The following is a 27,121-nucleotide window of genomic DNA, read 5'->3' on the forward strand; positions in this document are numbered from 1 at the left end:
CCCTCCCCCCTCTCTCCTTCTCCCCCCCCTCTCCGTATGCTGGCTAGAGGGCAGCCTCACATTTTATTCTTCAGTGCACTGTCTGCCTTGTTTCTGAGACAGACGTCTAGAGTGTGCCAGTTTGTCTAGCCTAGCTGGCCACTGAGCCCCAGGCTTCCCTGACACTGGGATTGTGAGCACACACCACCACAGCTGGCTGTATTACTTGGGTTATGGGCATTGAGCACAGGTCCTCATCCTTGCAAAGGAAGCCTTTATCAACTATGCCATCTCCTCAGGCCACCTTCCTCCTTAATTGTCATGAAATGTTAGCGGACAGGACCGAAGGCCATTTCCAAGATGTGGAATATCAGCTTGTATGCAGGCAGGGGAAGCAGACTTAGAAATACATAGAAGTGTGACCAGTGTCATGGAGGGAACAAGACTCTGACAGCTCTTCTGGATTTCTGACTTCCCCTATATGATACCAAAAATGGGGCTCAGCTATCTTCCTCCAGTGATGTGGCTTCAGAGCACCCACATCTGGTCACCTGCATAGGTGTGATTGTTCATCTTGGGAGGCCACTGAGGTCCTGCTGACATCTTCCTGTCTGTTTCCTGGAGTCTGTTATGGAGGAAGGCTCTCGGGTTTGTGTCTTCACATGGTGATGCATCTTTTCCCTCCTGGTTACTACCTAACTGCTATGTTTTTCCTCTCACCTTCCTTGCTTGGATTTATAAAACCATTACATAGTTTGTCCCCAGACCTGAAGGCAGGGCTGCTCGGACAATGGCTACTGCAATCACCCACAGTTCTGCTTCGTGATTATGAGCACTGCTCTGTGTATGATGGAAATAACGACAAGCTTAATTCTGATAGTAATGTCCCTCATTGGTTGCTCATTTGTCCATTCTTCTAATCATGCCACCAGTTCACACCGGACAAGTGACAAGCATAACTGTAGTTGGGAACACCAGAGAGAGCTGGACACACCAACTTCCACTCTCTGGGGTGGCATGTTGTCACACGAGTCACTTGCTGATTCTCAGTGACCAACTTAAAAAGATGATCTCCTTTGTGTCATAGTCAAAGGCCATCAAACAGGTCAAAACCAACAACAAACAGTGTCTGGGTCTGCTTGTGGCTGACAACACAGGAAAGCCAGACATCACAGTAAAAGAGGCAGAGGCAAAATTGACCAGCCACCTGGAGTAGAATTTGGGGAAACAAAACAAAACAAAAAACCCCAAACAAGTAAATAAATAAAACTTCATAATCAAAATCTTTATTAGAAGCAAAGGAGGCTGGGACTGACTGAATTACATAAAGCAACAATCTCCAAGTTTTCAGATTTTTTATCTAGACTAACATATGGGGAGAGAGCATGTTAGCAGATCTGGGAAGAGCAGCAGAGAAACAGTGGGAAGAACACACGGGGACAGACATTAAGTGAACCCTGCATGGATATGTTCCATCCATCAAGCATTCCTGAGCTGGGCATGTGGGGCTCTTCATATTGACTCCCACATGGATTTGGTTTCGAGCTTCCTTTTTGAAACATTACTCCAAATATAGCCTGAACAATTGTGAAACAAAAATTTAAGGATAATAGAACAGGTGGCAAATTGAGAAACCATTTAAACTAGAAATGCCTGAGAGCTTGAATGTAGAAAATGGGACGTTAGGGAGTGTATACATACCGCAAGCTCATTCGCAGCCAGGGCAGGGATTGTAGAACATTGTAGTTAACAAAAACATGGGTTTGCAGCTGTAACTCAGTGGTAGAACTCTTGAGCATACAGAAGGTCCTGGGTTTACCCCCCTCAACCCCACAGAAAACAACAACAACCACACCTTTAATCCCAGCACTCGGGAGGCAGAGGCAGGCAGATCTCTGTGAGTTCAAGGCCAGCCTGGTCTACAGAGTGAGTTCCAGGATAGGCTCCAAAGCTAAAGAGAAACCCTGTCTTGAAAAAAACAAACAACACCACTGGAAAACACTTGGTAGGTGTAAAATTATTATTAAGAGTTTGGTAAACAGAACTGGGATAATACCACATTTACTTTAATCAAAATGCTAAATATATTTATACTTGAGAAATGTACAATAAGGAATGGGTATAATTATTTGTAGAAGAACACTTATATATTTTGAAACACAGGAGGTCATTAAAAGAAAAGAACTCTTAAGCTACATATGGGACTTGCACACATGTGTGAACACAAACACACACACGCACACTCACACACACACGCACACACACGCACACACACACGCACACACACACGCACAAACACACGGGGGGGACAAGAATGAGAAGCACATAAGTTAAGACAGCCAAATATTTCATTACTTCCAATTAATTAATTATTTAATTTCAGATCCACCTATCTATTGTGTGCATGTGTGTGCGTGCATGTGTATGTGTGTGTGTGTGTGTGTGTGTGTGTGTGGATGTTGGAGGAAAGCTTTCTCGAATTGATTCTCTCCTAATACCATGTGAGTCTTGGAGTTCAAACTCAGGGTACCAGGCTTTGTGGCAAGTGATTCATGCTCTGTGAGCTATCCGACTGAGCAGGAAAGCCAAATACTTCACAAGAAATAGAAATCCAATTTAAAAATAAAAGAAAAGTTCAGTCAAAAATCCATTCAAAATTCCATCATGTCTGCTTTCAAAAGAGCACACAGCGGAGCCCGGAGTGGTCCACCAAGCTCTATTGGATACTTCCATGCCCTGGCAGCTCTCGTTAAACTCAGTGGGTCACAAAGCTAAACAGAAGGACATGACCAGGACAAAGGGTCTGGAGCTGGTGGGGGTGTTGGTGACAGGGGTGGCAGGGACATCAGAAAAGGCATTGAGCGAGAGCAGTAAGAATGAATATATGCATATGAAATTATCAAAGAGCCAAACAACATGACAAAAGATTGAAAGTTAAGCCCAGTGAACACACATTAAAAAGTGGACAAGATAGAGCAGGAAATGAACCCATCACGCACTGTTAGACAGGACAGTAAAGGCATCTTTCTTAGGCGTGGTTTCGACTCACAGCAAGGGTTTCCCTGTGAGGACCTTTGTGCACTGTGCAAATTTGTACTAAAAGATGTATCAGAGAAGAGATGGAAGATGGGGCGGCCAGGCCCTGCTGCCAGTTTTCTGGCTGGCTGGGGTCTCATAGCCCATGATTATTCCTATATTTTTGTGCTAAAACCCGGTTTTCTTTTGTATGTTTGGAAACCTTTTTTCCTTATTCACTTATACCTTTCTTTTACTGTAGAGTTTAAGGTAGTCCTGGCTAGTCTTGAATGCCATGTACAGCTGAGAACGACCTGGAGTTTCCTGCTTCCACCTTGCAAGTGCTAGAATTACAGGCGTATGCTACCATGTTCGTCTTATACAGTGCTGGGGATCCAGTCCAGGATGCTATGCATAGCCAGTGAGCATTCTGCCAACCGAGCTACATCTCCAGCCCCACTCACTACTATGGTTTTAATGTTGTGTGTCAGGTGATTGCCTTGAGAGGCACACATATTAGACCTGAAAATATTTTCAAGTTTATCAAAGTCTAGGCTATCTGAGAAATTGCATGGAAATTCAGAGAAAATAAACGATTTCCAAAAACTGGCAGATAGGTTTTAGTTAGCCCTCAACAGAATTGGGATTGGTCAGACTATAGTATCTAGAACTTTCCATAGGAAACCAGTTATCTGTGGCAGAGCAGGAGAGACTGTAATAGCTAGTTCCTCCTGACTTCCTCTTATACTGGCTTTTCTTCACACAGTGGGCCAAGGATTTTGCCTCTTCAAAATGATGACATGAAAGCCTACATGATCCCACAAACACTGTTTGTTCATAGCCAATATTTCCATGTCTGAGACATAGAAAGACAACTTTTTTGATGTCTAATCCATATCTACTCCTGCTGGAACAAGTGGTGTGTGTGTGTGCATGTGTACATGTGTGTGCATGTGTGTGAGTGTGTGTATGTGTGTGTGTGCATGTGTGTGTGATAGGTTGATTTTAGTGTCATCCTCTATCTCTCTGCACTGGACTAACTCATCAACTCTAAAAGGCTAGCTGGCCAGAGCACCCTGTCTGTCCCTCCCCAGCACTGGGGTTACAGGTACGTGCAGCTGTGCCAGGCCTTTTACATAAGTGCTGGGAACTGGAACACAGGTCCTCATACTTGAATGACATACACTTTATCAACCAAGCCATGTTCTCAGCCTCTGACATAATCAGAGAGGCATTTTAAATCCATACTTGCTGGCAGCAGATAAAATATCAGAAAAATAATAGGAGACACAGCTTTCATAGTATTTCGTGTTTTCTTCCTTTAGCCGACAGGTACTAAGCAGCACTGTTCCAGCAGGAGTAGATGTGGATTAGACAGCAAAGAAGTTTCTTTCCATGTCTCGGCCACACACATCTCAAACACTCTGAGAGCAACAGTAAGAGCATTGGGCCTGAGATCTAAGTCTTAATAACTTTTCAATGAATTTACCTTTTCAGGGATTGAAAGGTCCTCCAGGTGGTTGTGTGCCAGTCAGAGAGGCTGAAATGTATTCACTAGTGACAAAGGAGCATCAGACATCAGGGAAGCAAGGCTGTGAGAAGGGAGAGTCCTCAGTGACAGTTGCAATCTCCTACTGTGACTGCCATGGAGTCTCCACCCCTCTTTTCACCACCCCCACCTTGTATGTCTGTGGAGGTCAGAGGTCAGCTTTGGATTTATTTTTTAAATTTAATTAACTAATAATTGAGTCAGAATCACTGGTCTGGCACCTCGTGTCCAAGTACTCTGGGTGATCTGACTAAGAGATCCCGAGGATCCTCCTGTCTCCACCTCTCAACACTGAGACGAAAAGCACGTACCCACATCTGGCTTTTGTACATGGGTCCTTGGGACTGAATTCAGGTCCTAACGCTTGGAAGGGAAGTACTTAATGGTGGAACTAGAGACAGAGCAGGAAGGAAGAATAGTGCAGATGTCAAATGCTGGAATGCTGAAAAAGATGAGGAAACAGTATCCAAAACTTTCTGTGAAGAACAGGCTGTCTGACACAGAGCAGGGACAAATGGCCAGAGGTCATCATTGCTACCACCTTGCGTCCTGTGTTCTCATTATGTAGGGGGTCAAGGATTTACTCCTTTAAAGGGATGGCTTTCAGGAAACACAGTGGTGCTTGAGGAGGCTTCTATTTGCTATATTTCCAGGAAGGCATGAGAAATGCTTATATTTTCTTGTGTACAAGTTGTATAGCCCTAAAAAGTTGTTCATGTAAATGACCACAGGCACCCCTGAGGTTCTGTCCACTCTGAGAACACACAGACTTTATATTTGATTTTAAATATTCCCTTCAATCTCTGTTTGGTCATTCTCACCCCCACCCACTCACCCACCACCACACACACACACACACACACACACACACACACACACACAACTTATTCAGTGCACAAGCACTGAGTTTTGTTTTTACATTTTATGTTTTATGTTTATATGTATATGTGTTTTTCTATTGAAGATTAGGTTAATATCTACAATAGTGGGGTGCATTCAAAACAGGTAATGGAACAGTTAAACTAATGTTCAGAAAGAGCTCAGCAGAAAGGTCTAGCTTGGGTGTGTGGTAGTGTTTCCTAAGATCAAATGATTTAATCTAAGCACAATGGGTGTATCAATATCAGGGTCTTCCTATATCATAAGTGGACGCTCAGCAAAGGATGCTGACCTGCTGGTGAGTTCTGAGGAGCAGGCGGGTCCTGTGGGTGGCCTCCCCGTTCTCATTGCTGTTGGTGCCATGATCACTGACTTCTCTCGTTTTCTCTTTTTCTGTAAGATAAATAGTCCTAACCAAATTGGGTCCTTATTTTCTGGATGCCATACCTCTCCTTGATTCTGGTGGGGCTCTTTGGTTGGTTTGGTCTGACATAGACCGGGTCAGAGACCATGTCTCGCGTAGTCTATCTTGTCTTTTCTGTTTCTTTGGGGCTCCTCTCAAGGGTGCCCCTACAACTAACTCTCATAATAATCCTTACTTAAGACAACACTATTAATATTTTCTCTTGTGGAAAACTTTGGCAGTTATTAAAGCCATTGATTCTGTCTACAATGACTGTATAAGGAGCCTTGAAATTTTAAGCAAGAAAATCCAACAATGTTTCTAACGATCTGTTCATAAAATGAGTTCATTCAATAGGCCATGTCTTCTAAGCAGACTATAGCTAAACCATTAAAACTCATTTGAAATAGTCTTAGGAACATGGTATCTAGCAATAAACAGAAAACTTGGGACTTGTAGGGAAAAAAATCTCTTTAATTGACAGAACAGACCCATGCTTGGAATTAGTCACATTAAGTACAAGTGTTTCATGTCCATGAAAAAGCTGGGCACAGTGGTCCGAGCTCAGCACTGGGGACATAGAAACAGGAGGATGCTGGAGCATGCTGTCCACCAAGTCAAGGCAAACTGTCAAGTGCCAGGTTTAATGCCAGACTCTATCTAAAAGTAAGTAAGGTGGAGGATAAAGATGATCAACATTGACCTCACCTCCACAAGCACACTCACACATGTGATTATACACATACATATGCACACACACAAGCATATACACACCATATAAAAGCACACATTGACCTATTTCACTGTCACCCTGGTTCAATGCTCCCCTGAGTGAGTCACGCCTAATGCCCAATTCACTACCAAGGCAGAACACCGTAGGTGGAATCCATTTAGGAGATACACACAAAAACGGTCCGCTGACCCTCACTCTCCTTGGCAAGCCTTAAGAAGTTCAGGAGAGTATCTACTTGGAGGAAAAGGAGTGTTTTTATGACAAGAACCCCAGCCAATTCATAATTCTCTCCATCTAAGCCTTAGTCTTGAATCCTGCTGTCCTAGAGGCAGGACATTTATCTTCGGAGTTCACACACACACATGGCTGCTTGCTTCTCTCCCATTTCTGTGAAAGGCTGGCTTGTCTATCATTGGCTTGAACAGGTGAGCCGTTATTGTAGGAGCCCGTCTAAAGAGGTGAGAACATATCACACTCCTTACCCCCACATCTCAGGGAACACTGAGGAAGAGAAGGCAGAGAGATTGGAAGAGCTAGAGAATGGGGAGACTGGGGAGAAACAGTGTCTCCCAGACGATTGCACTCACGAGCAGCCTCGGGTCTCCTGCACAGAACTCTACCAAAGATGAATGGATGGGGTGAGGCACATGAGCTTCCTACCAAGGATGGACGCATGGGGCGTGGGGCACGTGAGCTTCCTACCAAGGATGGATGCATGGGGGGTGGGGCACGTGAGCTTCCTACGAAAGATGGATGCATGGGGGGTGGGACACATGAGCTTCCACTCCTAGCTGAGAAGTGGCTAACAATTGATGGTTGCTAGGAGAGAGAGAATTCATTTTCTTTAGTGGTACGGTGCCTAGTAGGTTGCCCATGATCCAGTGGATGGCCACATGTGTATATATGGCCAGCTCTAATTAGATACAGCAAGGTTTTTGATAACAGTATGTAAAATTGGGAGGGAGTGTGGGAGGAGCTGGAGGGGGAGAAGGGGTTGATATGATTGAAATATATTGTATGAATGTATGAAATTCTCAAAGAATAAATTAAAATATTATACTAAAATATTTTTAGAAAAATCATCCAGCGCACCCCTTCTTCACAGGCGAGAATGAAGAGTAGCCGGTTCTAGAGGCATGAGTAGAGCTGGCCAGAGGACATGGCCAGGAACTGCTTAACTGTGACGGGGTGTGTGGCCAGCTCAGCAGGGAGTGCCTCAGGCATCAAGTCTGAGGCGAAGTAACTTGAAACAGAGGGTTGGCTATGATGGCCTTTACTGGTCAGTGTTCCTTTGGTGGTCGTGACCTTTACAGCTTTAAGGACAACCAGGCACACATATGGGGTCTCACAAAACCAGTCATGAGTGCACTTCTGTCTCAGAAGCCTCGAGGGGAAGGGGACTACCATGCTCCTCTTTTTTGCAAGGAAGCCCCCTCGCATCACTTCTGTCTGGCCTCGTATCTTCCAGGCCTCTCCCTGCTCTCCTCAGAGAAGGCCCGAGAGTACTTTGTGAAATCCTTGAAAAGCTCAGGTCAGCTCGCTGATTATATTTATCTTTTTCTTATTGTTTTTAAAGATAAGAAAGCAGTAGGGCTGGAGGGGTGACTTAGAGCAGTTGTTTCTCAACCTTCCTAAGGCTGTGACCCTTTAATATAGTTCCTCATATTGTGGGGACCCCCTAATCATAAAATTATTTTCATTGCTACTTCACAACTACAATTTTGCTACTGTTATGAATCATAATGTAAATTTCTGTGCTTCCTGATGGTCTCGACAAACCTGTGAAAAGGTCATCGAATGTCAAAGGGGTTGCAGCCCACAGGTTGAGAACCACAGTTAAGGAGGTGAAGTACTTGTTTAGTAAGCAGGACGACCTGAGTCCGGATCCCATATAAAATCCAGGAAGAGTGGTGGCATATATGTACATATATATACATACGTGTATGTGTATATGTGTGTATAGTATACACACACACACACACACACAACCCCAGCACTGGAGAGGGTTAGAATAAGATGTAGATTCCTCCAGCTCTGTGGTCACCCAGCCTAGCAGAAAGGGTGGGATCCAGGTTCAGTGAGAGGCACCTAGGGTACTTCCTCAGCCTTCATGAAAACCTGGGTTTGATCCTTATAAATCAAGGCATGGTAGCACACAAAGGTAACCCCAGTTCTTGGAGGGATGGAAGGCAGGACAATTAGAAGTTCAAGACTGTCCTACTTAGAGATAATTAGGCCAGCTTGGGATACATGAGACTCTGTCTTCTAAATTAAAAAAAATAATTTAAGAGGCAGATACATGGGACTGGAGAGATGGTTCAGCAGTTAGAAACACTTGCTGCTCTTTTAGAGGACCTAAGATCCATTCCCAGGACCTGCATCAAGAGGCTCACAGCACTCAGAATCCCAGCTCTGGCCTCTGTGAGCACAGGCAGGCATATGCACAGGCATGCCCCCTCCCAACAACATGCACAGAAAGTTTTGTTTCTTAAAAAGGCAGCTACAATATACACTTAATTCAGATAAAAGCACAGTGTAACTTCTTTAGTATGGGGCCTTATAATAAAGCTGTTGCTGCACTTGAGGTGTCCTGAGAAGCCCCTTAGGGTGATGGCTGTGACATTCCTCAGAGGTGAATGCATTTCCATTACTCATTCTTAAAACACATGCTCCCCGTCTTTTCACATGCATCACAATGAGGTCTAAAATAGGCCTTCATCACCTCCTCTCTCAGGGTTATGAATAGCAGAACCCTGAAAAGGCCTGGTGGCAGCTGAAAGAGAGGCATGGATGAAAGGAGGTATTCAGGAAACCAGGCAGGAGGCAGGCTGCCTAAGTACTTCGAGCAAGGAACACGAAGGGACCCCCTCGTTCTCCTGCACTGGCAGCCGGTGCCGCACTTCACGGTCAAATGGAGACATGAGTGGGTGGGAGATCCAAGGAGGAGCTGCATCCATCAGGCAAAGAGGTTGAGAAACCCAAAGGCGACCTAAGCATCGGATAAGGTGGCTGACCCTGCTCTCCATGTCTTCATCCGTCCCCATTTCCAGCTGGCTGGAAACAGCAAAAGGTATTTTTCTACCCTCCCGACTGTGGGATTTCTCATTCAGTTTACCTAACCGAAGGAATTCACCAGAAGTTGCCTTGGGCCACCTCCAGCTCAAGAACTCAAGACGCCTTGTGTTCCACCTCTTTACCTAGGCTGGAGGATAACACTACGGGCTGCCTGTAGCTTCGGGAAAGAGTGACGGACAAGAACAAGAAAAGTTACAACTCAATCCCCCGTGGTGTCTCGGTCAGTGGGTTTTGTCTGATCTGAAGCACTCAAGTGAGAACTGATTTGGGGTTATCTTTCCTTCCATGGTCACTGATTAGCCCACCTCCATCTTAGACCGAACAGCCTTGTGAGACTTGGAGGTAAATAACTTCTGGAATATACGATGACCTTAACCTTCCACTAACCCAAAGGCTGAGCATGTCACAGATCACATCTGAGGTTGACGGCTGAGACCTCCTTGCTTTTCTGTAACATGGCTACCTGACGCTCCCATCCGTGTGTGTGTGTTTTTAAGAAATCCCTTGATTTAGAACTTTCATTGTTCATTTACTATATAACTTCATGACACAGTGTAGCATGGTATTTGGGGTAACCTGAATTTGTGTTTCCAGGACTAGGGCCACTAATTTTTGGCTCTAGAATGAACTCTCCCTGACACATACCCTAACTGGACCTTGAAAAAGGCAAGGGCCTCACAGAGCATTCTACCTTCCTGGCCACAATGGCCCATCACTTAGGTGTTCAGTTTCAGATGCCAGACACAAACATTTCAGGTCTTCTCTGCCCACCTGGCGTATTCAAGCTCAGGCAGGTACGCACAGGCCACATGCAGAAAAGATGTAAGAGGCACCAGGCTCCTGGTAGAGGATGCCAGCTGTTGTCTTGGTTACAGCTGCATCCCAAACACCTTTCCCCTCCACCTGGCCCTGCTTCCCTATGCTTTTCAGAAGTCTTCTTCCTCTCGCCACTCCCAACATGGACCCTCTTGCGTCTAACTCTCTGAAGCTCAGAGTTGGTCTGTGGGTCTCTGAACCTAGGGGCCCAGCTCTCCTTCAGCTTCCCAGGGGTATTGCACCTGTAAGGGGTCTTACCCACGATCATGTGGTTGCAGACATCACAGAAGGTGGGCTTCTTAAAGACATGCTCCTGAAAGGTGTGGACCTTGTTGTTGCTGCCAGGGTGCAGGCCAGCCTTGGCGGGCATAGATGCAGGGCTTCCAGGGATGGGCATTGGGTTGGGGCCTGGGCTGGGGCCCATGCTGGCCTTGGCTAGCAAATCTGCTTGCAATTTCACATCACTGTTGGCTCTCGGGAAGAAGTTGTCAGCACTTTTGCTCCGCAAGCTCTTGGTCTTGAAAGAGAGTGACCGTTTTAGTTTCTGGAGCTGCAATGCAATGATAGGACAACCGCTCTTACGATCAGTCCCACGACTCCTTACGATCAGTCCCGCGACTCGACTCCTGTGGCAGGTGCAGCTAACGCTGCCCTGCACTGACCCCTGGATATCTTAGCCCGGGAGGTTCTGCCAGGCCCCAGTGTGGGCGGTCCAAGGACAGCGGCTAGCAGAAATGAAACTCAGTGGTTCACCTGTGCCTCATAAACCAATGAGCAGAAAGAGGCTCCGTCTGCTCCCATCTGCCATCTTCTCGCCCTTGCTTCCCACCATGTGCTGTCTAAAGTCCCAGGATACTGGGTTTTTGACCTTTGTCTTTTGAGTTTGCATAGTTGGAAGTGAGCTAGGCACTCCTGGGTGCCAATGCTGTGTGTAATACTGTCTTCTCCATCTCATGACCAGGTCTTATGTCTTATGATCATAGCTACTTGTCTCTATGGACAACATAGTATATGAGTGATGTCTCCCTCTGACTTGACATTAATCTGGCTTACTGGTCTCCAGGACCCAAGCCAGAAGCTCTCTAATCTGCGTGTATCTGCTGTATCTGAAATATGTAGACATTGTGTGTGTGTGTGTGTGTGTGTGTGTGTGTGTATACGTGTGTGTAAGGTATTCCTGTATGCTCATGTGGTATATGTGTGTATGTGTGGTATATGCTTCTGCACGTGTATAGTGTATGTGTATATGTATATGTATATATACCATTGCATATATGTGCGTGTGTGTTATTGTGAGGTATATATGTATATGTATGTGGTGCATATGTCTGTCTGTGTATATGTGATGTGTGGAGTATGAGGTAAACGGTTTATGTATGAGGTGTATGTGTATAGCTGTTTAGCTCATGTGCCCTTGCCCTGGTGTTTAGCCTCAGTAACCCGGATCATTCCCCTTTGCCTCTGGGAGTTATGGCAAGACACCAAGTGGATTTAGATGAGTTCTGGACTTGAGTTCATTCTGCATTCCCAATCCAATCCATGCTGGCTGCTGGAGGGATCTTCTGGAAGCACACATGTGGTCACATGCGTCTCATGCTTAAAACCCTTTTGGGACCTTTTCCTTTAAGATGCGCTCCAGCTGAGTGTGTCACTGCAGGCCGAGATCTCTAGCCACTCAGGGGGCTGCAGCCAGGGATCACAAACCCAGAGCCTGCCTGGTTTGCAGGGTGAGTTTGATTCAGCTTTGGCAGTTCTGTATCTCAGCAAGGCTGAGACTATAGCTCAGTGCAGAACGCTTGCCTGGCATGTGTATAACCTAGGATCAATCCCAAGCATGAACCAAACAAAGAGCTCAGTTCTTGCTCTTGGGCTCCTGGGACCTCTGCCCTGGTTGCCAGTCTGCACCAGCTACCCTGCCAGCTACCACGGCTCTCCCTAAATCTCTCATATATTTCAGTATCAGCCCTTAGTACTCTGTCTTCCCTCAACTCAGATACAAGGAATGAACATCGTACTAGTTGTATGGCTTTCAGGGGTCACTATACCTTTGAGGTGGCCTCCTTTGGTAAGTATTCACCTGTGGCCATTCTCCCTATTACCCAGAACCACACCTGTGCAGCCGCTGAAGCCATGCGTGACAGTAAGTCTCGTGCTTACTGGAGTCTCTACACAGTGGGACCAGGCTCCCTGATGACATGTAAGATGAGCTCATGGGGCAATGTCAAGCCTTTCCCCTTCCATCCCCACCTCTATCTTGACCTCAGAAGACTAGGATGCCGAGTTTTACCTTAAAAGTAGACCTATTTTCTACTCTGTAAATCTTCTTAATTTAAGGATTCTGCCAGTTTTAGGGACAGAGATGAGACAAGATCTCACATCACAGCCTAGGTTGTCTTAGAACTTGCTATACAGCCCAGACAACTGACCTCAAACTTGCAGGTTACCCTCTTTCCTCAGCCTCTTGCTGAAAATTCATGTGTGAGCCATCCAGGCTCTTGAGCTTTCATTTATTTTAATATCAGGCTAATGAGATGGATTACCACATAGAATGCACTAGTCATCAAGTCTGAGGACCTGAGTTCTGTTCCTTGGACCCACATGATGGAAAGGAAACTGACTCTGACAAGTTGTACTGTGACCTCTACATATGTACTGTGGCACACACGTGTGCGTGCACATGTGCACACGCACACACATACACACTTCTCCAAAGCTGACTGTATGTATTTACTGAACACTGTACTGTCATATAAGGACATATCATAAAAGTATGTGTTGTAGGTTGATGACATTCACGGCAGTTAATGTCATTACTTGTCTGTTTATCCTAGATAACTGGCACACGAGGAACGGATGATAAATGTGTGGTAAGCACAATGGGATTCTTCTTAGTCACAAAGAAAGTAAGGTTGTTTGCAGGAAGTGATATAACTTGAGATAATCACATTTAGTAAATTAATCCAGTCTCAGAAAGATAAATTACATGTTTTCTATCATTTGAGGTTCTTAGATTTTATACAGATGCATAAAATCATGTATGTATGTATGTATGTAATTATGTATGTATGTATGTATGTGTGTGTGTATGTATGTATGTATGTATGACCTGAGAGTAGAATCAAGATGTTGGGGAACAAAGAGAATTAATGAGAGAGAAGAAGGGTGGGGGTAGGGAATTACGGGGGAAGAGCTCTAAGCCAGTTTTAAGGTAGGACTCTGTGGCTCCTTTGGAAGTCTGTCAAATGCTTTCAAGTTCAATGTTAAAGCAGCCTTCTGCTGAACTTATGTCCTTTGCTTTCTTGCTCAGTGAGTCTCTAGGTATTGGATGGGGTGAAATGCAGCTACTCCAGCTCTAAGGAACATGGGACTTCTGCTGGTCAGTGAATATGTAAAGGGCTTTGGAATAGGGAAGCAGGTCTGTGATCTCCAGAAGTTTACATGTGATGACAGGGAACCCTCAACACTTTCCTGCCTTGCCCTCATATGTGTGGCTTGACACTGTGTCAGGTGAGGTAGTCTGCTGACTTCTAGAGCCAGAGATTTTGTTGGAAGCCAATGGGACACGTCTTACTGAGGCGGACTGCCTGGACGACATGCCCACCAATTAAATAGGATCCCAGCTGCAAGCTCAACCAGGTGCTTTCCCCATATATTCAGTAATGCAGCAGAGGCCATAGAGGAAGAATTAAAATGAGGAAATTCAAGCAGAATTTGATAAGCACGCAGGTCACAAAATGGTCAACTCCTATGCACAACCACCAAGGTACAGTTCTACTTAAAAAGTATTCCCTTCCAAAGAAGAACTCTATAAAATTATTTTATGTGTCTGTGGGAGCATACTCCACCTAGGTGCAGGTGCTTCCAGAGGCCAAAGAAGGTACAGGACCCCTAAAGATGGAATCACAGGCAACCATGAACAGCCTGGCATGGGCACTGAGAACCGAACTCAGATCCTCTGGAAGAGCAGCAAGTGCTCTTCACCATTGAACCATAAATTTTGCTTCCACAGATAAACTTAAGCACAGTCTCATGTGCTGGAAATGAGTCAGATCTCAGTTCTTAACATTTTTGCAAACTTTATTCATGTACGTATTCATTTAATAATTGGGGTCAAGTGCTGGGTACACAGCAGCCAACCACTGAGATACATCTCCAGTCTCACTTATTAGAAAAAACCCTCCAGGTAGGGGATCTTTCATTTCCTTAGTCATTAAATAACTCAGTAATGAACATCCATTTGGATGCTACCAGGAGCCAGGCATAGTACTCAATTTTGCTAATAAAACGGTGAAAATATTCGACAACAATGAAACTGATCTCCTTATAGTTTAAAGTCCAGTAGGCAGAGGAAGAAAGGAAGAAATGACAGCAAACTTGGGTGAGACTTAAGTTCCAAGGGAAACAAAAAGGACGCAGGCATTAGAAAGTCACAAAAAGGCTTATTTGACAGGTGACATTTGAGCAGAGGTGTGAAGTGATGTAGGTGTGAAGTGATGTAGGTGTGAAGTGATGTAGGTGTGAAGTGATGAAGAGGAGTGAGTGATGTAGGAAAGGCATTGTTGGTAGTCGGACAATGAGCACAAGAGCATTATGGGTGATGAGAAAGCCAGCAACAATGATCCCAGCAAGAAAGCAATGTCCTTGAGACAACCGATGAGGATACAGCAAGGGCAGTGATACAAAATGAGTTTCATCTGAGCTTCCTTGCTGGTCATGGCAGGGGCTGTTGTTCAGAGCAAGAAAGTGGCAAGGGCTGACTTCTAGTTAAAGGGATGCTCTGGGGGAGTTCTTGAGAAACAGATGGTTAAAGGGTAAGATTGAAGCAAGGAGACCTGCTTACAAGCCTACAATAAGTATCTGGCCAGGAGCGGATTCTGACAGTTGTGGTAAGGTACTCTTGCATTCCAGGTACATTTTGAAGGTGGACCCAGGAGTTTGTTGAGGGGTTGGAGAGGAATGAGTAACTCTAAGATTTCTGATTGGTGCAGCTGAGTGAATGGAGGCATGCCCTTTTACTAGAAGGAAGGACATCAGAGAAGATACAGTCGCCATGGAGACTGGAGGTCCGGGGTGCTTATTCAGAATTCAAAGGGAGCCAAAATATTGGTAAGGAGATACATGATTTTGGCGTTTGGGAGAAAGGTCCAAGCTGGGTAGTGAGTGGGGAGCCACGAGCATATGGATGGCGAGCAGGGTCACAAGACCAGCTGAAATCATTACAAATGCTGTGAGCAGACCCTAGAGAGACACTGTCTGCAGACAGAGCTCAGGAGACTGCAAATTTATGTGAAAAGATGATTCATGAGGCCAGGCAATGGTGTTTGGGAAGAAGCCGCCAAGGAAGGAAACCTAGATAAAGAGGTGTTATGGGAGCTAAGGAAGGAAATGATTCAGAGAAGGCAGGGAAGCCACTGGGGTCACATTAATCCCAGCAACGATTTAAATCAGCGAGGTTTATGGCCCTGCAAAGGAAGGCCTTTGAGAAATTTTAGCAGCATAGCAGATTCAGTGAGGCTCTGAGGGTATGAGGACAAGGTTTCAAGAAAGAATGGCCAGAGGGGAAGAGAGCAGCCGTGGTGGCAGGTGGGCAAGGACAGTTTCTTTGAGCTTGCCACGAGGCAGATTAGTAAAAGCACAGCGACCAGAGGGCCTGTAGCATCTCAGTGTTGTCTGGGGAAAGTTTTATTTAAATACTAGCTGATTTCAAGCTACTTTTAATCCAAAAAAAGTAATCCAAATGTTTAATGCATAACAGGGGTCATTGTTGGAACTCTGTCCTTGAATAGAGCATCAGGGGTGGCTGTAATGTGAGAGAGGAGAGGCAGTTAGCAGAGAGACGCAGGCAAGCTGGCAGAGTTGGTGCTGGCTATCTGCAGCTCTTTGTGTGTGTGGCGGTGTGGTTCACACGTATGCAGGTGCGTGTGAAGGCCAGAGAACAACCCCGTATGTCATTCTCCAGGTGCCACATCATTTTCTCAGACAGGAAGTATTCTAAGCTGGCTGGATAGTATCCTCAGGGATCTACCTGTCTCTGCTTTCACAGTGCCATGATTGTCGGCACATGGCAGCATGTCCAGCATTGATTTCTAATGTGGTTTCTGGGGCTACAAATCAGGTACCAGCACTCACAAGCATTTCCCTCACTAAGCCTCCTCTAGGCCAGGACATGGATCTTTTGATTGTTCAGAACATGAGGAAAACCAGGGGGGAGAGGGCAAAGATGTCAAGAGCTGGAGGAAGACCAGCTTACAGATAGAAGAGAGTATGCACTCTGGACCGATGTACAGTGTGAGGCACAGAGCACCTATGATAGGTCATTATCTGTTTTACAGAGGAGAGACCTGACCTGACAATTTAAAGCCTCCGAAGCCAAATGAACTTAGTTGAGAAAGTAGAGTACCTTCACGCTCCTCTTAGGAAAATCTCTCAGCTTGGTGTGGTTTGTCACCCTGGTGCCACCTGGGATTTTAGCAATGATGTACACAGCTGCCATTTGAACAGCACTTAGGTGCCAGTTAATCAGAGAGAGAAGAAACCAGGCATCCCGAGAGCACATGGAGACTTTAGCCTGAAGGCGACCATAATACAGACATGTTGACTGACCAGTTGGTGAAGCTGCAGTTGCAATGAAGCTAATGAACCAGCGTGTGCTTGATGTTCTGAGCAGGACCTCAAGTCTGAACTATGTGGGAACGTGTGCTGCAACCCAGTCTGCCGGCACAGGCGGCTCCCTGGGAGGCACACACTCCCTAAGGACACTGGGAGCTTGAGTTCATCCTGTTGAGCTAAAACCATCAGCTGCCTTTACAGGCATCTTCCCCGCTATCTGAAACTGCACCAGCAGCACACGGGCTTCATATCTGCATTCAGATGAGGTCACCAGAGAACTGTTGACAAGCAACTCTCTCAGCCTGGATTTCCCCATGTCATCTACAGCCTTGATTTTGAAAATCAATGTGTTTTTTTCCTCTTGACATTTTATGTCCTCTAAAATAGTTACAGCTCCCCTTGAAATAGTCACAGGCTCCTTTTTTGCCTGTAAAGATGATTAAATCGATTGATGATCTAAGCATGAAGGGAATGAGTTACTTGGCAAGCAGAGGCAGGTGATAACCCTCATGCGTGCGCATGCCCTCTGAGACCCACTCTCCTTCACCCTTCATCTGCCACAAGAACCACTAAGAGCATCTGTTTCAACTCTGGCTGATGCTGTGGGTTGTGTGTGTCTCAAACATGCCTAAGGCTAGTGTGCAGATAGTGTATTCTGGGCCTTGAAAAGTACAGGGTCTATGGTGAGCTTTCCAATTTTATGCTGAGTTTTTATTCTTGAATAGTTGGGTTCCTTTCATTTGTGCATTCATATGTGTGTATGCATACATGTGCACATGTACTTATATGCATGTGCAGGTCAGACTTTCAGGGTTTTCCATCTAGGTTGGATTCACTGCAGTTTAGACAGTGATTTAAAATTAGGAAATTTCTCCCAGTGTCTGCCTGGCTCTGTCACAGTCATGCTAATGAATAGACAAGTAAAGCAACCTTTATTGAATAGGACTGCCTGCATTCTCTGCCCTTACAGATGCATGGTTGAAGCAAGTCCCTGCAACTTCATGGCTCGAGTCCCAACAGAGAAGGGGGAAATTAACATAGTGCTTCCGAATTCCCTCACAGCTCTGACCCTGCAGGACACTGTAATACAGAAGGCCCGAGTCTGATCTTCAGAAGTGTAGACCTGTGCTTCTAGGGATAAGCAGCAGCACTGAGAACAATCCAGGGTGACGCTAGACCATGCACTGATGTCATACAGTAGTAAGAAGACCTTGATGGCTGCCTAGTCTATGTTGTCGGAGGAAGGAGGCATCAGCAGGGGCTAGAATAGTCAGACAGAGACATTGCTTTACAACCTCAGAGGATGGATTAACTTCTAAATTTTTGAGGCAGGGTCTCATGTTCTAAGCCCAGGTTGGCCTTAAACTTAACTATGAAGCTAAGGACGGCCTTGAACTTCTGTCTTTGCTGTGGGGTACAAGAGCCTTTTGATGGATCCTCTCATCTAACTTTATCTCTGGTGACCATTTCAGAAACATGGACACAGTCAGGGCACCACCCACCCCAAATTTCCAAAGATGTGTTCACTACTCATGTCTTTGTTTTTATAAAATGATTCCTAGGTATCATGCCAGCATAGTCATAAATTCTCCTAAGTATGACGTCAGCATAGTCATACATAATACTTTCAGCTATTCCTCCTTGCAAAGGGAATCTGTATTGAGAAGAAATGAGGCGAGGGGCCATCGGTGGTGAGGGTGGATGTAAGTGCAGGTACTAGTCTCAGTATAAGGGAAAAGTCTGAGGTCCTGCTGGGTCCCGAGAGGACAGGGATTTACAGTTCAATACCCAGCTTCTCAGTGGATTGACGAATAGCCATGACAGATCTGGGCTGGAAAGGGTGGGAGGGGCAAATTTAGGGGTGATTGAAACAAAGAATGTTGGGCCAAAATACTTCCAACTTGAGTATTGTAAACTTGCCTTTATTTTTTAACTCTGAATATTACCAGCAAGGTTTGCACTGATCTCTGAGATATATGCATGAGGGCTCATTATTATTCTGAAGGAAGGCTTGTGGAGTCAGTCACCTGACGCAGCATGAATAGATTTTGTGGAGTGTTTCCATGATCCTCCCCATCCTGGGAGTCTTACCAGGGGAAGCCTTGTATAGGAGGCACAGAGGTTAGACTGAAATTACGGGTGTCCATCCACATGGCCTATCAAGAGCAGTCAAGCCAAGCTGTAGGACACAGCAGTCACCAAGCCCACTTCATGTGGCCGGACTTGGTCTCTTCTGCTTCACATATTGTTGCTGTTGCTGAGGGAAGCTGAGGGGGTGTCAACCCTGGGACCAACGATATTTCTTCTCAAGAGCGAAGGGAAGAGCTTGACTCTTACAAATGCTGGCTCTGTGTATCATGGAAAAACCACCTCCAAAGCATACAAGGGGTTTAGATTATGGGCCATTGTAGAATTTGATTCACAGAACCCACTGATTAAATAACCAGAGGGCTAGAGAATAAACATATACACTTAAGTACAACATTAAGCTTTGTTTATTAAGCATGACCTTGTAAACAGTGGGCACCGATTACAGTCTGAATTGTGTTCTCCCCGACTCTTACACTGAAGGCTCAACACTCCACCCTGCACCTCAGAATGTGACTATGTTTGGAGATCTGGCTTTTACAGAGGTAATTAAAGTCAAAACAAGGCCATTACAATGTGCTCTAATCCAATCTGACTGGGGCCCTTACCAGAAGAGGAAATTTGGGGGATGGGGAGACGGTGCGGGAGGAAAATCTTGCTGTACAAGTATTGGTATCCAAGTTCCCATCCCTGTGTAAGAGCTGGGTGTAGAATCATGGATTTGTAACCCCAGAACTTTGGGGACAGAAATAGGTGGATCACTGGAGCTCAATGGCTAGCCTCCAGCTGAATCGGTGAGCCCTAGGTTTAATGAGAAACCCTGTCTCCAAGAATAAAGGGGCAAAGAAAAGAGGAGGGTATCCAGTATTGACTTCTGGTCTCTATGCACATGAATGGGCACTCATACTCCATCCCATACAAACCCATGTATACACACACACACACACACACACACACACAGAGAGAGAGAGAGAGAGAGAGAGAGAGAGAGAGAGAGAGAGAGAGAGATATTGAGATTTGGACATATGAAGAAATGACCAGGTAAGACACAATAAAGCAGACCTTTCTTTGTAAATCCAGGAGACTGAAGCCTCAGAAGGATGCAATATGTGGATATTAGATCCCAGGCTACAGAATAGAGAAAACCCTGTTATTTCTGTTACCCAGTCTGTAGTATTTTATTACAGTTGTACCAGACTCACAGGGTTCTCAAGCAAAGCTTGCTGAGGGCCAGCACTGCCTTCCTAGAGAGATGGCTGTAATCTGAGAGCTGCAGCAAGGAGGCTCCTCTTCTCTTCTTGGTGCTGTCTACTGCAGCAGAACTCACTAGATAACACGAATGGAAAACCAGGCAGGTTGTCTTAGCCACGCCTACAGCCTTGGACATTTTCGCACACATGTTCATGGAGAGTTTTAGCTTTGCATCTAAATCTCAGCTAAGAACTTTTGTCCATATCCTGCCAGAACTTTCTATATCTTTACCACAAGCTTCGGTATCTCATGCTTCTCGGTGCCTTGTCACCAGGCACCCGCATCACCTACTACATCACCGGGGCTTCATTCTGGATTCTGCGTCACGTCTGTCTAGTCTTCCCTACAGTATAGATTTTGCTGTGGGATGGGCACTTTGTTTTAAGAGAGTGAGTGAGTGAGTGAGTGAGTGGCCTTCTGTATCATAAGCTGGTATTTCCCACATTTATTGCTGGAAAACCTGAGTCATCTAAACAGTGCTCTTGTTTACAAGACCCCGAGTCTTCCCTTCTGCCATCTTCAACTCCATTCTACCACATAAACCATAGTCAAACTCCTTTCTGCTCTCCAAACCATTCAACTCGGCACCTATGTTATTGCCTGCCCTCCCTGTCTCTATGCCGCATCTTTGCAAGCAATTTATAGCATTGTGTGGAGCAGAAGGAAATAGATGAAATGGATCCTCCTGACCCCGAGGCTTAAAACCCAAAGATTTCAAGAACCCATCATGGGTGAGAGAAACATACTCAAGGCCGATGAGTCTCAGCAGTGGCCAGGCAAGATCAGTGGATAGAGTCAATCCAGAAGATTGACTCTTCTGGATTGTGGAGGTGGCCCAATGATATGGAAGAGACATTTCCCAGGGTACATATGTCGGCCATGATGAACACAGAGAGAGCAGTGCTCTGAGTAGGTTCCCAAATGGTGTCCCCTTACTCAGGCCACTCCTTGCTGGCACATAAGCCTAGAGGGATCTCGGCAGTCACAAGGAACATGTGTCTCACTCTGGGGTGGCCCTGGGGTCCGAGCAAGGCTTGTAGTGGGACCTTTGTAGGTCATACGGCATGGTTAGATTCTTATAGAGAAAGATGTCCGAATTGCTGACCCTTGTGGCCTTGAAAACGACATCCCCCTCACATTCTCGTCACCCAGACTCTGAGTAGTAACCAGCCTAACATTTCATTCAGTTTATTAGACCTCAGGTATTGCGGGAATTCAACACAATAGCAATTGTATCGGCAGCTTGGCCTATGGGCATGGTCTTCGCTGGGAATATATGACCTGAGAAGAACCCGGGCTAGAGTTTCGTGGGCCCTTGGACAGTGAGTGAGTTGGCAGCAGCCATGACTTGGAGGGTCCCCACTGCCGTGTTTGAACAAGGTGGCAGAGCCACAGGTGGGGAGCCAGCTCCCCAGTGGGAATGGCGGAGCAGCTGACGAGGCACCCTGATTTCTCCTTCTGTTTTGTAATCATTGTGTGTGGATTTTGATATAAATAAAAGGTAACACAATCCCCAGACTTCCTTCTTTCCTCAGGTCCTGAAGATGTCTGTGATGACGTATTTCTGCTCTGTGCCTCAGATCCAATACATCCATCCCTATCTCTTTCCAAACCCACACAGAATTCATTATTTCGCAGGCCTCCGATGCCATCCTGTGGGTCCAGTCTGACACCCCATCTCCCTGAGCCGCTTCCCTTCTTGCTCTCTGCCCACGTCCAGGAATTACATTCTGTTTTCACGCTCTACTTCCTGCTAAGGAGCCAAGAGTGATTTTCTAAGACAGAGCCTGATAAACTTCCTCACCCCAGTCACTGTATGGTCAGACACCCTTTCAGCGCCCTCCACGGCCCTGCTGGTATGGAGGACCAACCGTTCCTATCATTCTTACCCTCCATTCTTCTGGTCCCTTTGGCCTCTGGTCAGACAAAGCAAGAACACTGCTGCTGGGCCCTGCTGTTCCCTGCCCCTTCCAACAAGGCTTGTCCCTCCTCATGGATCTCATCTCTTGCTCTCTTCAGATCTGTGCCCTGGCTCTGTTCCACTTGGCTTTTTCAGGATGCTTTATATATATGTTATCTTAGCTTTTTAATTTAAAAGGATTTTATGCCCATGGAACACTTGCAAGAATAGTCCCAGGAGCAGAGATCTCCCCTTTAGCAAGACTGAGCTGTTGTTAATAATTTGACAATATTTTCTTTTCTTATCCTTCTGGCCCAATGATAATGATTATGATTATTATTGCCATTGCTATCATTGTTAGGTGGCACATTGCACAAATCAGTCCTTAACATTTCTGAGTTCTTCCATGCATGTTCTTCAGAAGAAAGGTATTACATTATGAAAACACGCTACACACCAATGCAATTCCATTATTCATACCTGGATTTTGATAACCTGGACAGTGATGTCTCAAGAGCATTAAAACAATCTTTCTTAGTATCTCATCTTAGATAACATAGCTCTTTTAGTTTTCATGTTCTTAGTCTCATTTGACCTGAAAGAACGTGTTGGGTTTTCTTTGACTTTGTTGACATTTTCATCTTTAAAGAGCACAGAACTTGTCCTGTAGAATGTGCTGTAAGCCGAGCTTGTCTGGTGTTTCTTCACAACCCACTGAACTTTATTACAGTCTGGAAGAGATTTCCCAGGCCTGACACTGTGCCCCCAGTGTATGGTATCAGAGGCACATAAAGCCTGGGTTTTAGTTATGTATTTATTGCTTTGTTTGTTCATTCTTTGGCTCCCATGCTGGAAGGAGGTCTCTGAAACGGCAGGAAATCTCCAGTGTTCTCTGGCCTTTCATGTTTCAGAGCCTAGAACATTATCAATGCTCAATAAATCTTGCCTAAAAGAATGAATCCACATGTGACTGACTCTATAACCCAGCGCACTTAACAATCAGGCAAAGGGCTTGCTAAGTACTCATGGTGGAAAAGAAGTCCCCAGTGGAGGACTTGGGGATGGGGCAAGTGGCAGGGAGGAAGAGAGGAAAAGCCAGGCAGGGGTCGCCTGTAGGGACAAGGGGCAATTCATTCTTCCCTGTCAGTTCGCAGTCTGGGGACATCTTAGCGAGGTGTCCATGGATGATGGAGGAGAAGGTTCGGGGCAGAAGGAGTGGGGATGGCAGGGAGTCAGTCTTGCATTTTGTTTTAGACGAAGTAGACTTCACAGTAGAAAAGGAGACCCCTGTGATCAACAAAGGGGCAAGAGCCACCTCAAAGTTTTAAAAGTTGCTGAGAGGAACAATCGAGTCCATCCCGTCATGTTAGAAAAGGGAGATGAGAAGCACAAGGCCCACAGCTGAGTTCCCAGCCTGGAGTTTTCAGGCTGTCATAAACAGTTGGCCCTGTCTGTATCTGAGTGATTCTCTTTACAGACACTGCTGACTGGATATAAAATTGCCAGCAGGGTGAGAACTCGAACCCGTGCTTCTGAGTCCACATCTGGGGGTCTTGTCACAGCCTGAATCTGCTGTCTTCAGTTTTAGGAACTCAAGAGAAAGCTTGGGTCTTGAGAAAAAATGGTTAAGGAAGTCAGGTTATACGCTGACTACTTTGTGGGCCTCAGGCAATACATGTGAGCCTTGGCGCTTCATTTGCAATCCACGATGGAGCATCTCCATGGCTGCAGCTGAGCTCAGAACTTAGCAAATGGCTTCCTATTAAATGGCTCACAGCTTTAATGGCTGCCTGGAGAATCTGAGCGGCAAGTCCATCCCCAGAAATGTGCCGAGCCTTAGCTGATGCTCCCCCCATGAACAGCCAATCCAAGCGAGAAAGACAATTGCTGAAGTTTCATTTGCCAAAAGAACAGCAGAGATTTTTGGCTTTGGTTTTGAGATGGGGTCTCACTATGTAGAAAAGGCTGGTCTGAAACTCACAGAGATCCTCCTGTCTTTGTCTCCTGAGTGCTGGGATTAAAGGCGTGTGTCACCATGAGTGACACTTTACCAAGTGTCAAGGATTTTGATGAAGATGCCAGAAGGTAAATATGATCAAAGAGTATGATATGCTTTGATAGAAATGTCTTTATGAAACCCAACACTACAAACAATGAATATATGCCAATACAAATTTTCAAAGAAGAAATATCCTAGAGTTAGATTATATCAAATGAGAGATCTCTACCCATTATCTCTTATTTTTATATTTTAAAATTACATTATCTATTTACTATTTATTTATTGTATGTGTGCATGTATGTGTACATGTATGTATGTTAGTACATACATACCATGTGTGTGTAGCTAATAGGGCAATTTTCAGGAGTCAATTCTTTTCTTGGCGATCAAACTCAGGGTGTCAGGTTTGGCAGCAAGACCCTGACCTTCAGAGCCGTCTTCTCAGCCCAAACTCCCAGCTGGAAACATTGAAACACACTTGCTGTGCTGGAAGTGTATCCCAAACTCCCAGCTGGAAACATTGAAACACACTTGCTGTGCTGGAGGTGTATCCCAAACCTTTTAGTTTAGTAGGTTCCATGGCTCCATTGTCTACAAAAGCACAGCTCAGTGACAAATTGCATGGCATTTCTCTTTCTTAAAATTCAATTTTGAAATAACTCTAGTCATATGGGCAAGTGGCAAAACAGAGTCATCCTCATAAGCCTTTCCTTCGGCCTTCCCAGTTCGTGTTTAGTGGGAGCTAAACATGTGACTCAGTTTCCATTTGAGGTAAGCTTGCCTGCTCTGCTTTTTCCAATAGCCTCGAGGGCTGTGAGCGACATCTGATTTAGCCCATGAGAAAAGAACACTCTATCAAGTAAACACTATACTGCTGACGACAAACCTCAGCGACATCAAGATAGAAAGTGAGGCTGCTTCAGAGCAGCAAGCACGTGGTGGAGAGGAGGCTGCTCAGTCAAGGACAGGAAAGGTCTTGTGGTTAGATACTGACTGACCGTCTGTGCTGTGCTTTGTTCTGCTTTTGTATATAAGCAAGTTCTGAAATAAACTCTGGGCTGCTTGGTTGTTATGGCATGACTAGACAGATCTCCATTTTTTTAAATTGATTTTATTGAGGATGGATGTCTTAGCGGAAAAAAAGGCACACAAAATACCACAAGGAGCAGAGTTCTGCCAATTAAACTCCTCCTGGAAGTTTGGGAGAGAAAGGAACATACATCTAGTTTTAAATCTATATCTATTGGGGTTCTCTGTTACAGCAACTTATCCTAACCCTTAGTATACTTCCTGTTACAAATAGCAATGTTAAGAAATTGCACCTGCATAGTTCCATACACGCCTAAACATATCTAAGTGTTCTAATGCTGGAGAGGGATGCTTGGTCAATCAACATGACAAGATTAGCTGTGTAGAGAGGTGACTCTGGGATCGGGGTGTTTGAGAAGCAGTGGGGAGAGCACAATAAAGACATAAGAAGCTGAAAATCACTAAAGACTGCCTTATTGGATTAAATATAAACAACGATTGGGCCCCGAAGGAGAATGGCTGGAGTAGAAGGATTATTCAGTGCTAAGTATGGTGGGAGGCTGCCTGGGCTAACTAAGGCAAGAGGGGTGGAGTGTGGCAGCGTGAATCGCCATGTGTCAGGTCCTGCGGTGAAGAGGTGTCTTTTGTCCTGACAGGGTGTGAGTGGCCACTCAGAACATTCTAGTAACAACGTGAATGCCGCGCACACTCACAGGTAACAACGCCGTCCACGCACCTGGAGAAACCCATAGCCTCATTGCATGCTCTTCTGCAGCCGGAAGCCAAATGGTCCTGGGGTCCAACCTGAGCATTCTGAATGCAGGTAAAGGGCCACTGAGAAGCAGAAAGAGCCAAAGCAGTAGGAAAGCAGGGTGACCGCGGTACAAAGACGGCTGTAACTGAGACGATGTCACTAAAGTAGAAGGGACTGATGTGAATAGCGGTCATCAGGAAGATGCTCCTGGGTCTTTTAAGATTTAGTTTATTTTAAATTTTTTTGTGTGTATGCGTGTGTGTGTGTGTGTGTGTGTGTATGTGTGTGTGAGCTCATGCATGCGTGTACATGTGAGCACAGATGCCCATGGAGGCCAGAGAGGGGTTTGGATCCGCTGGAACTAGAGTTTTAGGTGGCTGTGAACCTCCTGAAGTGGGTGCTGGGAACCCAGTGCTCGTCTGCACACTGACTGTTGAGCAAGCAATCTCCCAGCTCCTGTTATATGTTCTTAATAGATGACACGGAATTTAGAAATACTTAACAGTACTGAAAATATCTTGACTTGTAACAAAATCCAAGTGAGTGGGTGCAGAGGACATGGTATCACATTGTACCGACGTCCTCATTTATTCGGAAGAAAAGCAGCAGTGCCCAGAGCACGGTGGTATCGTTGTTACTGCTGGCCTTTGAGTGCCCGTGCCATGCTGTGTTCATGCGACTTTATGTGTGTCACCCCCTTTAACCTGCAGACATTAGAAGAGCCACCATTCCCATCTTCCTGTAGGATCAGAAGAGGCTGTGCTGTTCCAGTCCTCAGTGTGAATCTGTAGACCACACATTGTAAGGGGAGCAGTGACTGTCCTTTATGGGGTGCCAGCATGAGAATTCACACTGCACTTTCTGAAAGAGGGTAGTGCCAGGGAGACGAAAGGCTCTTGTCAGCCAGACCTGGGAGCCTGAGTTTGGTCCCTGGAACCCAGCTGCTGAAAGGAGAGAACTGGTTCCTCCAAGTTGTCCTCTGACCATGTGTGCCACTTACCATAACTGCACATGAGCGTGCACACACACACACACACAC

The 27,121-nt window shown here is 45.5% G+C and overlaps 1 protein-coding gene across 2 annotated transcripts in view; it reads right to left on the minus strand.

Moving 5' to 3' along the window:
• Stac (SH3 and cysteine rich domain) overlaps positions 1 to 27,121 on the minus strand; it is a 139,343-nt gene that overhangs the window by 75,346 nt on the left and 36,876 nt on the right. Inside the window, exon 2 of one of the 2 annotated variants that reach the window (XM_005348017.3) lies at positions 10,708 to 10,999. The exons of the other annotated variant lie outside the window; for it this stretch is intronic. Coding sequence (XP_005348074.1) covers positions 10,708 to 10,999 — 292 coding nt within the window. The remainder of the gene's footprint in view (positions 1 to 10,707; positions 11,000 to 27,121) is intronic. 2 annotated transcript variants of the gene reach the window in all.

Source organism: Microtus ochrogaster, chromosome 5 (assembly GCF_000317375.1).
Source record: "Microtus ochrogaster isolate Prairie Vole_2 chromosome 5, MicOch1.0, whole genome shotgun sequence".
Classification (NCBI taxonomy): domain Eukaryota; kingdom Metazoa; phylum Chordata; class Mammalia; order Rodentia; family Cricetidae; genus Microtus; species Microtus ochrogaster.